At 45.6% G+C, this 13,304-nt stretch overlaps 1 protein-coding gene across 1 annotated transcript; it reads left to right on the top strand.

Moving 5' to 3' along the window:
• Positions 1–7,172: 7,172 nt before the first annotated feature.
• LOC124652828 (acetyl-CoA acetyltransferase, cytosolic 1-like) lies at positions 7,173–12,875 on the top strand. Its single transcript, XM_047191871.1, has 14 exons — positions 7,173–7,274; positions 7,392–7,444; positions 8,140–8,238; positions 8,336–8,509; positions 8,618–8,723; positions 9,055–9,193; positions 10,253–10,330; positions 10,410–10,475; positions 10,771–10,856; positions 11,423–11,522; positions 11,712–11,822; positions 11,900–11,941; positions 12,109–12,195; positions 12,568–12,875. Exons 2-14 carry the CDS (start codon positions 7,417–7,419, stop codon positions 12,655–12,657), a joined length of 1,206 nt encoding a protein of 401 aa, XP_047047827.1. The 5' UTR covers positions 7,173–7,274; positions 7,392–7,416; the 3' UTR covers positions 12,658–12,875.
• The last annotated feature ends 429 nt before the right edge of the window (positions 12,876–13,304 follow it).

Raw genomic sequence — 13,304 nt, 5'->3', positions numbered from 1 at the left:
CCAGGGGTGGTCGGGGCGTTACAGCTCGGCGAGATTCCCGCATACCGTGGCGTGGCGTATCGGGACGTGCGTGCGTGACGAGGCGAGGCGGCCGGCGGAGGAGTGCGTGAGGGTTCTCTTTTCTCACTCACTTACAAGAACTAGAACAATCCACCTTATATACTACTCTAACTCTCTCTCAACTACCAACGTGAGACTAAACTTTAGTCTCACCCCTTGCCATTTCCACATAGACCAAGAGAATTTCAGAATTTGTATTAAAACATGGGCTAAGTCCTAAGAGCATCTCCAACAGACGCTGCAAAAGCCGCGCTCGGCAAAAAAACCCGCTAGTTTGGCGCGCGCGGGTGCCCGCGCGAAGCTCCAGCGAACGCAGAAAAAAGGCGCGCGCTAAAAACTTTACCCCGCGCGCGTTTGCGCTATTCCGCGTGGGAAAGTTACCACGTGCGCTGCCGCGCGCGCTATAAACATGACACGCGCGAACGCGCCAGCCGCCTGAACATTCCACGCGCCGCTCCGTCTCTCTCTCCCCACCGACGCTCCACCTCTCTCTCCCTCCCGCCGACGCTCCGCCTCCGCGCCTCCGTCTGAAGATGCCTCCGCGCCGCCTCCGGCTACCACGGCGTTCGGGCGCGGCCGAGCGGCCGCTTCGACGCGGAAATCCGCTCCGGCGACGAGCGGATCCGCCTCGGTACGTTCGATACGGCGCACGAGGCGGCGCGGGCGTACGACGCCGTCGCCTGGCCCCTCGGCCGCTCCCGCCGGACGATGAACTTTCACGACGTCTGGAAGCGGGAGCAGACGGAGTAGCTGGCGCCCCCGTCGCTGGTCATCACGCGCGAGCAGCAGCGCCGTCAACGGGAGCTGGAGCAGCGCCTCCTCATCGCCGAGCGCTAAAAACTTTACCCCGCGCGCGTTTGCGCTATTCCGCGTGGGAAAGTTGCCACGTGCGCTGCCGCACGCGCTATAAACATGACACGCGCGAACGCGCCAGCCGCCTGAACATTCCACGCGCCGCTCCGTCTCTCTCTCCCCACCGACGCTCCACCTCTCTCTCCCTCCCGCCGACGCTCCGCCTCCGCGCCTCCGTCTGAAGATGCCTCCGCGCCGCCTCCGGCTACCACGGCGTTCGGGCGCGGCCGAGCGGCCGCTTCGACGCGGAAATCCACTCCGGCGACGAGCGGATCCGCCTCGGTACGTTCGATACGGCGCACGAGGCGGCGCGGGCGTACGACGCCGTCGCCTGGCGCCTCGGCCGCTCCCGCCGGACGATGAACTTTCACGACGTCTGGAAGCGAGTAGCTGGCCCCCCCGTCGCTGGTCATCACGCGCGAGCAGCAGCGCCGTCAACGGGAGCTGGAGCAGCGCCTCCTCATCGCCGAGCGCGACGAGGCCCTCCGCCTCGAGTGGGCGCGCTAATTCCCTGAAGACGTCACCGCCACGGAAGCCTTCTACGCGGAGAAGGAGTCGGCGATGGCGGCGGCGAAAAAGAAGAAGAAGGCGAGCCGCGACAAGCGCCGAGCGGAGTCCGCGGCGAGGAAGGAGGAGGAGAAGAAAAACGGCGCAGGGCCGTCCACCATCGTCCTCTCCTCCTTCGAGTGGACTTCGACGCCGGTATCGGAGACGACTCCGAGCACCCACTCCTCGGACTTCGACTGGGACTCGAAGTAGACTTCGAGTGTAGTTTAAATAAAATGTCGCTAATGTCGAACTTTCAATATATTTCGTAATTTTTCGTGTTTTATTTGATTTATATTTCGAATGAAAACGATCCAACTAGCCGTTCGCGCCGTGCCGCGCGCTGCGTAATGACGCGCCCGGCGGAGGAGCACTTTTCCCGCTCGAGCACGCGCGGTAAAATGGCGCTTCCGGTGGGGCAACTTTCACGCGAACGTGCGATATCTATTTACAGCGCGGTGCAAACTAGATATAGCGCACCGATTTTTGGAGCGTCTGTTGAAGATGCTCTAAGGCCAAATTCCAGCATATATATAGCCTCCTCTGAATGCAATCTTAAAGCACATGTGCAGATCACCCAAAACAAACAAAGAACCAACGAAACTTCCACGATATGGGAACCACCAATCCAGACTACCACAGAAAACTGCACCGTGAGCAACGAGATGATAAAAGAATACCTGTCAGGCTGGATCTGCGCGTTGGTTCCCATCAGGTTGTTCCGGAAAAGGATTTTGAGATTTTCAATCTAATCCGGGCGAGTTATTTGGCGGTGGTTTTGCCTGCAATTTCGGCCAAGAAGATGTCAGATGAAGTCTCGTCCAGGAGTTGAAGGATGCGCGTTTCTTGGAGATCCATCGGATCTGCAACGATTTGTTTACTTTCCATGTGGAGTTGACTTGCCTAGACTCAGATCGACTCAGATACGTATACGTGTACAGCTAGGGCTGGTGGGTAGGGCGTGTTGGAACACTACTTCACTTCGTTTTTACTATTTCGTAGGCTGGGATCGCAGAGTGGTTGCGGTTGCAGCGATTTCTGTTTGCTACTATAAAAAAGGGGAAGATAATCAAACTAAGCTGATTGCGTTACCAGATCGGCAGAAAAGAAAAAGGAAAGAATCATTCAGATCGGATTTTCCGGGAGTTTCCATTCAGATCGGTTTCATACAGAACTTTTGCGCGACGGACTGAAAGGAAAAAAAAGCAAGAGAACTGATGCTACAGTAACACGAGGGGGAATATTCAGAGATGGCTTCAAAATGCTGATTTGCAGGATGTTGATATTGTGTACTTTCGTCTAGCGACGTCTACCGTGGTTTTCTTGACATAAAGAACCATGTGCGTTGGGATCATAGTAATAAACTAACAGTGAAAGCTCCTGCACACTTGAACATCGGCGGAGCATAAGGGCAGCGCCGCGACGAAAGCGACCGTTTTCGTCCGCGTGATCGGAAATGCGTCTGAGGCCTGTTTCAGCGGGGCGACGCAAAGTGATTGGGCCGTCCGCGGAGACGCAAACCTGACCCAAATATGCGTCTCGGATGCGTCTCTGCGGACGTCCGGAAACGTCCGCTCGCGTCTGGCGGACGTTTGGGCGGGCCCGCCTGGCAGCGACCCTGCGTCGATGCATCTTCTCAAACGCGCCAGCGACTGCAAAGCTGCGTCGCTTCGGCACTCTGCGCCACGTTAATGGCGACGATGCCTCGGCTGCCGAGCGGCCGCCCACCTCCGCCAACCACGTTAATGGCGACGACACGCGTCCCGCGGCCACCGCATGCCGCCGGCCTATATAAAGGGGACACGCGTTCTTCTTCCTCATCCACTCCTCCAAAGAAACCCTAGCCGCCACAAAGCTCGAGCGTAGCGCCGCCTAGGTGTTCCTGCGGCGCAGCCAAGCCCGCGAGGAAGTCCATGGCCGGTCCTGGTGGCCGGCGAGGCGGTCGAGGCCGCGGCCTCGGGCGCCCCGTGGCCGGGCGAGGGCCGCCGTGGTGGAGCAGCTACGGCCCCACGCTCGCCGTCGCTCGCGCCCTCCTCGTCCTCGCAGGAGGAGCGCTGCTTCGAGTTCCTCCTCCGCATCGACGACGACCCACTCGCCATCAAGCGGCTACCGGACAAGTTCGCCGAGTTCGTCGACGGCGTCGAGCCGGCGCACTTGCAGCTACGGGAGGCCACGTGGAGGTCCTGTTCGACGGGCAGGGCAAGATGTACCTGCACACGGGTGGGACAAATTCGCCTGTGACCTCGACCTCGAGCCCGGCTGCCAGCTCACCTTCCTCTACGAGGGGGACGGCGAGATGATCGTCAAGGTGTTCAACGACACAGCCTGCCGCAGGCACTACCACACCGACGACTCCGGCTCCGACACCGATAGTTAGAACGTTGAGTGTTCTTTCTTTGCAGCGAATCTGGCTACCGGCCAGACGAAGCCAGTAGTCGAGGTTTCTAGATGTTCGCTTCATCGGTAGAACCAACAAGGGCACCATCTCCTCCCGCTGGATTTTCCAGTTTGGGTGACTGGGTGCCCTTGAATGTTCTTTCTTGGCAGCGAACATACGGAAATCAACACAACTGGTTTCTTTTTTTTTAAAATTTTATATTTGTGTCAACCATGGTTCAAACTATGTGTTAGTTTGTGCAAACCATGTTCCAATCTATGTGTTAGTTTGTGTAAAATCATGTTTTAAAATGTTATATTTGAAACTATGTTTAAATGGAGAAGAGGGAAAAAAGGAAAAAAAAATTAAATGCGTCGCCCCGCTGGAGCAGACCCTAGACGCAAACGGACGCGCGGACAAAAATGATCATTTTTGCGTCTGCAGCGCGACGCAAACGGACGCTCGCGGACATTAAAATGCGTCGCGCCGCTGAAGATGCCCTAAGCTATCCAAATATACGATAAAGCGTGGTTTTGCTCTATGTAATCTCAAGCTTGCGGACACTATGAATTACACATTTGTAATAAGAGCATCTCCAGCGGGGGCAGTATCCGAAAAAATAACTAGTTTAGCGCGAGAGATCCAAATTGATGCTCCAACAGATGCTGCAACCGGTGCTGTAAATTGGAGCGGGCTGCAAAAACGCTATCCTGTGCGCTATATCTACCGCGCCGGAAAGAGCGCGCGGTATAAATCCCGCGCAGAAACAAGTACCCAGTTTTACCTGTTGGAGGAAAATATGGTCTCACGCGCGAAACACTGCAAAGTAGTTTTACAGCACCAAAATTTGGCACGTCTGTTGGAGATGCTCTAACGCGTGTGGATGCACGAATATACATGTCTCAGGGTGTGGAAAGGTGTGCGGAGCGCATCCTAAGAGTAGTTCGTTGAGAAGATTATATGAAGTTTTTACATGCTAAACTTTTGGCACAAGCCGAGGTGAAGATGCACAAGTATTCCAAAGGTGCAAGAAAATTATATGGTTCAGGAAAGAGATGGCACGCCATTGAGTGATATGAGTCTACAACTTCATAAGTTGTGTTCCTTCTAGTGGAGAACAGAGTTAGCCTTTGTGGTGTTGTTGGATTTTGTGTCGCGACTAGGGATACAACATCGTTCTCCATTGCAGTTATTTCTATTTTTTACTTGTGTCGTTATTTATTTGCTTCTTGGTTTCTTGGTATATAGAAAATTTCACGTAGTTACATAATTACAAAATTTATCTTTATGTCAAGCTTTAATTTGAAAAAAAACTAAAATTTGTTAGCGCCTATTCATCTACCTGCACCGCAATAAATTTGTCACTGATCCTCTCCACATGTTTATGTCCATTGACCCCAAAGGTAAAACAAAGACTCACACCCCGATCGGAGTGATATTGAACTTGTAATCCTCCATCGTCTTACTTGGGTCAAACTCCTCAAAAACCAAAAACTCATTCTCAAACCACTACGAACGATCCCCTACCTCTATCCCAATGCCTGCTTAAAAGTGAAAAAAAACTACCCTCATGTCTAGCTCCTTAAGGCCCTTCGATAGGTCAACAAAAGCTCCACAGCGTCGGACCAACTACATATGCATGCATCAACTTCTCCATGAAAAGTTTGACCACTGTCTAAGGATCCTTCAACATCATTTTCCCTCTCCCATATCCTTCATTACCATGTCTTTCTGCCTCTGACATCCTCATCTCCTACACTTGGGCCTCCAAATTCTTCATCAGCCTCACTGTCTAGACACGAACGATCTATGGTTTCAGTGGTTTTATGATCACACTTGTAGAACACACAAGAGGAATCCGATGGTGGATGTGAAAGCTAGGGAATAGGTTAACTAACAACATGGGAGCACATGAAAGAAACAAAGACCTAGCAATCAACCGAAGAGACAGACACTAGACATCGTTCATCAGGACTATGACATCGACCAAAATCTCTAATCGCCCATATATCGCCATTCCGAACACGTACAACCATCTAGAGGACCAGAGACGTAAACTTATGGGATAATTTCGGCACTCAATTCTCATGTAGATCCATTATACAGAATATATACTCGATTTAAAGAAATTCTAAATATAAGGATATCCAATTTTAAGCTAACCCATATATGGTACGTCAAATAGCATCCGGACATAGATTATTCAATAAAAATAATTAGGATTTGCTCTTAGGCCCACACATCGCACGAACAAAACAAGCGCAAGGAACTCCCACCATGCACACATCAAGTGAGTGGGACTAAAGATCTAATTACCCTCACTGATTTCCAGCTAAGGCATGTACAATAAGGTGACATCAGTCTTTCTTTACGGTTGCCATATCGAATGTGTTTTGCTTAGTTGAAGAAAATAAAATAAAAAAAGAGAAGGTTGCAATCCCTACATTAAAGAATATAAGAGAAATCTATTTTCTCCATTGTAGCATGTGTCTTCCGTCAGCAACATACTCTATTAAAAATAATTAATTTGTGTTAAATGCAAGGGATGACATTAAAACATAATGCATTTTACCACTTTTATTTCTCATCTTATTTAGATAATATGGATTCTAAAAGAAAGCCATACATTCTTTACCATTGTACATGTCCTAGTAGTGGCGGATCCACCCTAAGCTCGAGCGGTGCACAACGGTTAGGGAAAATATTCTTTGTAAAATTGCATCTTTTGTCCATATATGCATCCCTAAAATTAACTCCGCCACGGTGTCCTAGCTCCCCAACCTAAACCGCACATTCATTGTGTTTTTAAGAAGACCAACCTGTTAAGCTTCATGCACTAGCCACTTGAACCAAAAGTCCGAACTGATTGAAATGGAAAGACAATCTACTTATACACTTCACAACACCCCCACTCGCGTATGACGGGAGAAGAGAAAGTCAACACGTGAAAGAAGAAGATCACACCGAAACAGGGCATCAGCGGTGGCTAAAGAGGAGGACAACAGCAATTTTTAGGCTTAATTGCGAAAACCATGAACAACAGCAATTTTTAGACTTAATTGCGAAAACCATGTGAAAGCCAGGATTTGAACTCGAGACCTAGGGCTCTGATACCATATTAAGCTTCGTGCACTAGCAACTTGAACCAAAAATCCGAACTGATGGAAAGGGAAAGGCAATCTACTTATACACTTCACAACGCAACCAAATTAACCCTCGTATCTTTCCGTTATTACAGCGATCTATCTGAAACCCCCAAGGGCCCAAACCAACCAACCATACGGTCCGTCCCCTACATAATAGCAGAACGGAAGCAGGCAGTCCAGTCCACCTCCGTGCCACCGCCTACCTCGTCTTCTTGTCCGTTTCGTTCCATCCCCGCGATCTTGACTTCTCCCAGAAACCCGCCTCTACGCCTCGTGCACTCCGCCGCCGCCAGGTCCAGTTAGAGCCGTGATCTCCCTCGTTCTCTCTTCTCTTGTCATCTGCGGAATCGAATTGAATCCTGACGCCCTCATTCACCCGCTGGTGCTGGGTTCCTTGTCTGATTTTGCAGGTTGGGGCTGGACTCTCGAGCGGCCATGGGTTCAGACGTCGTCGGACCGAGAGGTACTCTTTTCTTGCTGTCCCATATCGCACCTTGCTGTTTTCTGAACCAGCCATACATTACGGTATGAGCTTGTCTAAATTTTAAAAGTTGGCAATGAGCTGCTCACTGAATTACTTTCAGACTCAACTTTCTTGTAACTACTTTAACAACTTCTGTCCAAAGGATTGTGACTTTGACTCGGTTCAGCAAAATCTTATATGACCTGTTGATGGGTACCTGTTGGTTTTTGTTTGTTTATTTCTTATACTGGCCTGTGATCTTGAAATTAATGTTTTTTTGTTTCTTCATCCTTGTGACACATTTGAATTATGGTATGGGGTTGCTTTGTTTTACGGAGTTGATTGGCCTAGTATCATCGTGGTGGTAACATCCATCATCGGTTGGATCTAGCAGCTTCATTCTTCTTGGGTGTTGGTGCATTACCACTGAAAACAGATGATTCTCTATAAGTTTCATATGATGTCAGATAACGTATTGTTTATATTTTTTCTGTTTAAATTTTGAAACCAAGAAAGGGCATCAGATACGGAGGAATCTGGCATCTGGCGGTTGACTTCTCTGTTCTTGATTTTTTGGTCATGCTTTCAGAGTATAACTGTGCTCTGTATAGTTAATCATCACAACTGTACTAGGGACTCTGTCTAGATGGTTTTGTAGATGCTTCAGGTAGTAACTTTTGCTTCCTTACTGACAGATGTATGTGTTGTTGGGGTTGCACGCACCCCTATGGGTAGTTTCCTTGGCGGTTTGTCTTCCTTGCCTGCAACGAAACTTGGCGCTATAGCAATTGAAGGTGATATCAATATTCAATATATTCTTCCTATGTATCATTGAAGGTATATTTCGTTGGATTTGTTGAAGTGTACTAAAATAATTACTGGGGTGATCAGCTGCTCTGAAGAGGGCAAATGTGGATCCATCGGCTGTGCAGGAGGTCTTCTTTGGCAATGTCTTGAGTGCTAACTTGGGGCAAGCTCCTGCGAGACAAGCTGCTTTAGGTGCAGGGATACCAAATACGGTTGTTTGCACAACAGTCAACAAAGTTTGCGCATCTGGCATGAAAGGTTCGAAATCATGTGATGTTACCATGTTTCTATAATCTGTGTACTCTGTTTCCAGAACTGAACCATTTTTTTCTGGCCATGGTCCTGTTTTTCCTTTCCTCTCTACAGCGACGATGTTTGCTGCACAGTCAATTCAACTGGGCATCAATGATATTGTTGTGGCAGGTGGCATGGAAAGCATGTCGAATGCTCCGAAATACATTGCTGAAGCTAGGTCAGCAATGTGTTTTTTAACTGTATCTTTGTGTAGTTCATAACTGAAGTGAAATCTGCTTACTGAATAAACTAAGCATACTAGGAACAGAAAAAATGCCAAAGTATCAATTAGATTTATTTATTTTTTATGAGAATTGAAGTGTAGATTTATATTTATGTACTTCCATATTGGTTCATTCATACAGCTTTGCTAAGGTAAATGAACAATGTAGCCAGTGTAATGCTTAAATTATATTGTGTTCCTGCTTAAATGAATTTAAAACCTTATTGTTAATATATGGCTGTTTATGTATTGGTGGCAACTAACTGATTTGTATAACCAAATGCAGAAAAGGATCTCGTTTCGGACACGACAGCCTTGTTGATGGTATGCTTAAGGATGGCCTTTGGGATGTATACGGTGATTGTGCCATGGGAGTGTGTGCTGAGCTTTGTGCTGACAATCATGCCCTGACGAGGGAAGACCAGGTAATTTTCTGCAAATGAAATAACAACCTTCTGATATAGTTATATTTCATATATTTGTCTAGCACCGGAACAGCATGTATTGTCTTAGTTATGTATGGTGAAATCATTATCAAATGCAGAAATGCACATACTATTGATGTTTCCAGAGTGAACTGATCACTTTCATTATCAGCAGTTTCATATAGGTTTATTGTTTTATATCTTGTGTCTCCATCTTATGCATAATCATGTATGGTTTGGACTAATGTCTGCAGTTTTTCATTACTGCCGGTGTCTATTTTGCCTTAGTAGTTTATACTACCAGCTAGTGCCTTCGAAGGCTTCAACTTTCTAGTGGGGATGCTCCACATTGAATTTCTATGGCAGGTTGAGTAGACGAGCCTTCTATTTTTTGCGAAAATGCAAAAGCCTTGCGTTTCGATGCATTGACAGAAAAAGAGAGTTGAAATGTTGAATACACCAGCCTTCTATTGTTTGCTTCGAACATAATTTCTCAGATTTCGCTTCACTGCTTGATTGAGAGCTGTAGATATCAGTTTCATGATTATCTTATCTGATCTCGAATACAGAACAATATGTTTTTACACCTTAATCATTAGCAATTATTACTTTCTTTTTCTAAAAAAACGCATCAAAATGCATGCCATTTTTTATTAGAAAGAAAGCGTCAAGGAGACGCCAAGTACCGAACCAGAGGCCAAGCTGCCGAACAGAACCAGAAGCCAAAAGGAGTGCAAGAAAGCCTAGAAAAATATCTAGAAGCCTAACAAATAAAAAAACCAATAAAATCTCGAGAAACTTGTGTCCTGGAGGTCCTGAACTTCGAATTAGCCTCCTTGCTAAAAAATAGTAGAAATTCCCTTCCCTATAATGCATGGGACATTTAGACATCCAGTACGCTGTTTTGCCTTTAATTTTTTTCCTAGAGGAATTTGATATAGCAGCATTAAACCTGTCAGATGTCTCCAAAATCTTCTAAGATTCACTGTTTTGTTCTTCTACACTGCAATCCATGTATTCATTGTTCATGACATCTGAAATTTATGTATTCTTATGTAGGATGCATTTGCTATTCAAAGTAATGAGCGTGGAATCGCTGCTCGTGACAGTGGTGCTTTTGCATGGGAGATTGTTCCGGTGGTTTTCTTATCTCTTTGACAAAGTTAGTTACTGTTCCTTTATTTGTTTTCCTAATGCTTTATGTCATATCATCCAGATTGAAGTTCCTGTTGGTAGAGGGAAACCTCCAGTTCTTGTTGACAAAGATGAAAGCCTAGACAAGGTAAATTCTTTCAAATAGAGAAGATGATACAAGTACGCTATACTCCATGTCGTTTAATTAGGAGTACATGTATATCCTTAAAAAAAAATCTTTTGAGCAGCTTGTGTCTTTCTCTGATCCTAATTTAGTGCCTTATTGTACTAGGCTAAAGAAATGTTAATAGGCAGTGATGAAGATGCTGTAGGCTGATAGTTTATCTTCATCACATAGTTAATTGCAACAAGAAAATATGTAGTTTTGCATTTATCTTATGTGATAGTTCTACTGTTTGATGTGGGTATTCCATGTTTCATAGTTTGACCCAGTGAAACTGAAGAAGCTTCGACCAAGTTTCAAGGAGAATGCTGGTACTGTTACTGCTGGAAATGCTTCTAGTATAAGGTACCTCCTCGTCATCTATTTTGTTTACCATCCTTGTGAAGTACTTCTGTTGGATATAGTTTTCGGACCACTAAATGGATTCTGAAAGATTTTTTTTTTCTGTCTGTTTTGACATTGAAATTTTCTCTACACTATGCATTTCTTGCGGTCTTCTGTAGTGTCATATTCAATGTATTTTCAGAATGCTCGAACTTCAGTCCAAGAAATGATAATTTTAGTTCACATTTCTAACTGAAATTTTAGTTCACAATATTTTTGTGGATTGAACTTTTCAAGAAAATGCAAATCTAGTGTCTCGATGCATTGATAGTTTAGAAATATTTGTCGACAAGCCTATAGAGAGTCCAACCAGGGGACAGGAAGCTTACTAGCTTAACAATGTTTATGTATAATTCAGTGATGAAAATAAGCTGATCTTGACTCTTCTCATAGAAAATATTACCTGTTTACTTTGTCCATGGACTGGCATTATCCAATGCACTGTCCCCAGTTTCCTGGTGTTTTGTTTATGCAGTTGAAGGTGATGCTTCTGGCTGAATAACATCTCTATCTTTTGTGTGGAACAGTGATGGTGCTGCTGCGTTAGTATTGGTGAGTGGGAAGAAGGCTCAAGAACTTGGATTGCATGTCCTTGCAAGGATTAATGGTTTTGCCGATGCAGCACAAGTAAGCTGTAGTGCTTTTTTTCTATCTTAGTTCGGGGTTATCGACAAGTGCGGAAAATTATGTAGGTCCTGGAGGGTTATAGGAGTCTATTCCCTGGAATAGTTCTATGTAATTGTAATCAGTGAAGCTTAGTTGCTACCAAAATCTGAATCCTGTAATGATATTTTCAACTACCATGTTGTTATGCAGGCCCCTGAACTATTTACCACTACACCAGCACTTGCTATACCGAAGGCTCTCGCGAATGCTGGCCTAGAGTCTTCTCGTGTTGATTTTTATGAAATTAATGAAGCATTTGCAGTATGTCTTGATCATTTTGTTTACTACTTACACATTGCATTATTTATAGTGATACATATTTTTACTTCTCAATACAGGCTGTTGCACTTGCAAATCAAAAGCTTCTCGGCATTCCTTCAGTAAGTGCTGCCTTGGCTCAACCAAAATGCTTTTTGCACCTAGAAATAACTTAATACTCTTGTCAGAAAATAAATCTCGACTTATTTCTATTAACCAGCAATGTTTATTGATCTGATCTTCCTATGGTAATTACTACTTCATGCGCTGACAATATCTGTGCTTGCAGGAAAAGATTAATGTACATGGAGGAGCCGTGTCTTTAGGACACCCGCTTGGATGCAGTGGTGCTCGCATTTTGGTCACCCTCCTTGGCGTAAGTTCTTTCTTGAGGTGTCAGTATTGTGTGCAGATCATCTGTATCAGATGTTGTTTAAGCATGGAACTTATTTTCTAGCAGAAGCTTTTCGTGAGTAAAAAATTAAAATCAAACCGAGTAATAATTAAAAGTTGTAAAGGGGTAAGACAAGTTCACTACTCCTATTTGGGTATCTGCAAGGAGTTAAATCTGCAACCCATACAAATTTTCACATCGATGCTTGTGGGATATGAGGAGTTTATATTCCATGATTTCCTTTACCATCTTTTGAGTATCTGTATCATGTTTCCTTTGCCCACTTCTTCAGATACTGCCACCATCTTCATAGTTCTTGTAAAATTAAACTAAGAAATACTTTATGCTTGTTAGGTTCTCCGGGAGAAGGGTGGCAAAATTGGGGTTGCTGGTGTGTGCAACGGCGGGGGCGGAGCATCCGCACTTGTTTTAGAGCTTGCGTAGGAGTTTAAACTCAAGGTCGACCCTGTAACACCAAAGATGGAACCCGGATGCGTTCAGTGCACGATGAACCTGGATGCATTCGGTACTGTCAACATGTAAAATTCTATTCTACCGCAGCTGTATCACGTATTCTACGTTTTCACTTTGGGCTGTAACTGTTTGGATATTCTCAGTTTAATAATAATATTAATTGCAATAAAGCATGCTTGTGCTGCCAATGTACTCCTACCGCTTGTGAATCTATTCCTTCCGTTAAAATTACAAAAGGTGTTGTTGGGGTTTCAGAAAATTGAGTGGGGTCTGGCCCCCGTTCAGCTCAACATGGGCCCGCTTCTTATGCATGTATGCATTCATGCCGTTGTGGCACCGGCGATATACCAGAAAGCGAGAGACAAGCCAAGACCAAAAAACAAAAAAAAAACGTGCACGTACTAGCTAGCAAACGTGGCTGGAGAAGGTTCAGGTAAAAACGTGTACCACCTGCACTACAACTCTTAACTTGCAGGTTCCTGGATGAAAGACTGAAAGCAGTGCACATATGTCGGTTAACTGGTTTGAGAGGCGTGATCTCTTAGTAAGCTAGATAGGATATTTTCTCTTAATCACACTATTTTTAGTTTAACATTACCGATATAATAATTTTAGAA

The sequence above is a fragment of the Lolium rigidum genome, chromosome 5 (genome assembly GCF_022539505.1).
Source record: "Lolium rigidum isolate FL_2022 chromosome 5, APGP_CSIRO_Lrig_0.1, whole genome shotgun sequence".
NCBI classification, from domain to species: domain Eukaryota; kingdom Viridiplantae; phylum Streptophyta; class Magnoliopsida; order Poales; family Poaceae; genus Lolium; species Lolium rigidum.
The sequence above is the reverse complement of the archived record's forward strand: the minus strand, read 5'-3'. Positions and strand labels throughout refer to the sequence as shown.

Excerpts from the sequence above, each read along its gene's own strand:
- LOC124652828 (XM_047191871.1), top strand. The coding sequence starts at position 7,417 with ATGGGTTCAGACGTCGTCGGACCGAGAG. Across the intron at positions 10,331-10,409 it reads TTGCATGGGAGATTGTTCCG|ATTGAAGTTCCTGTTGGTAG; the intron begins GTGGTTTTCTTA and ends CATATCATCCAG. Across the intron at positions 11,523-11,711 it reads GTTTTGCCGATGCAGCACAA|GCCCCTGAACTATTTACCAC; the intron begins GTAAGCTGTAGT and ends GTTGTTATGCAG.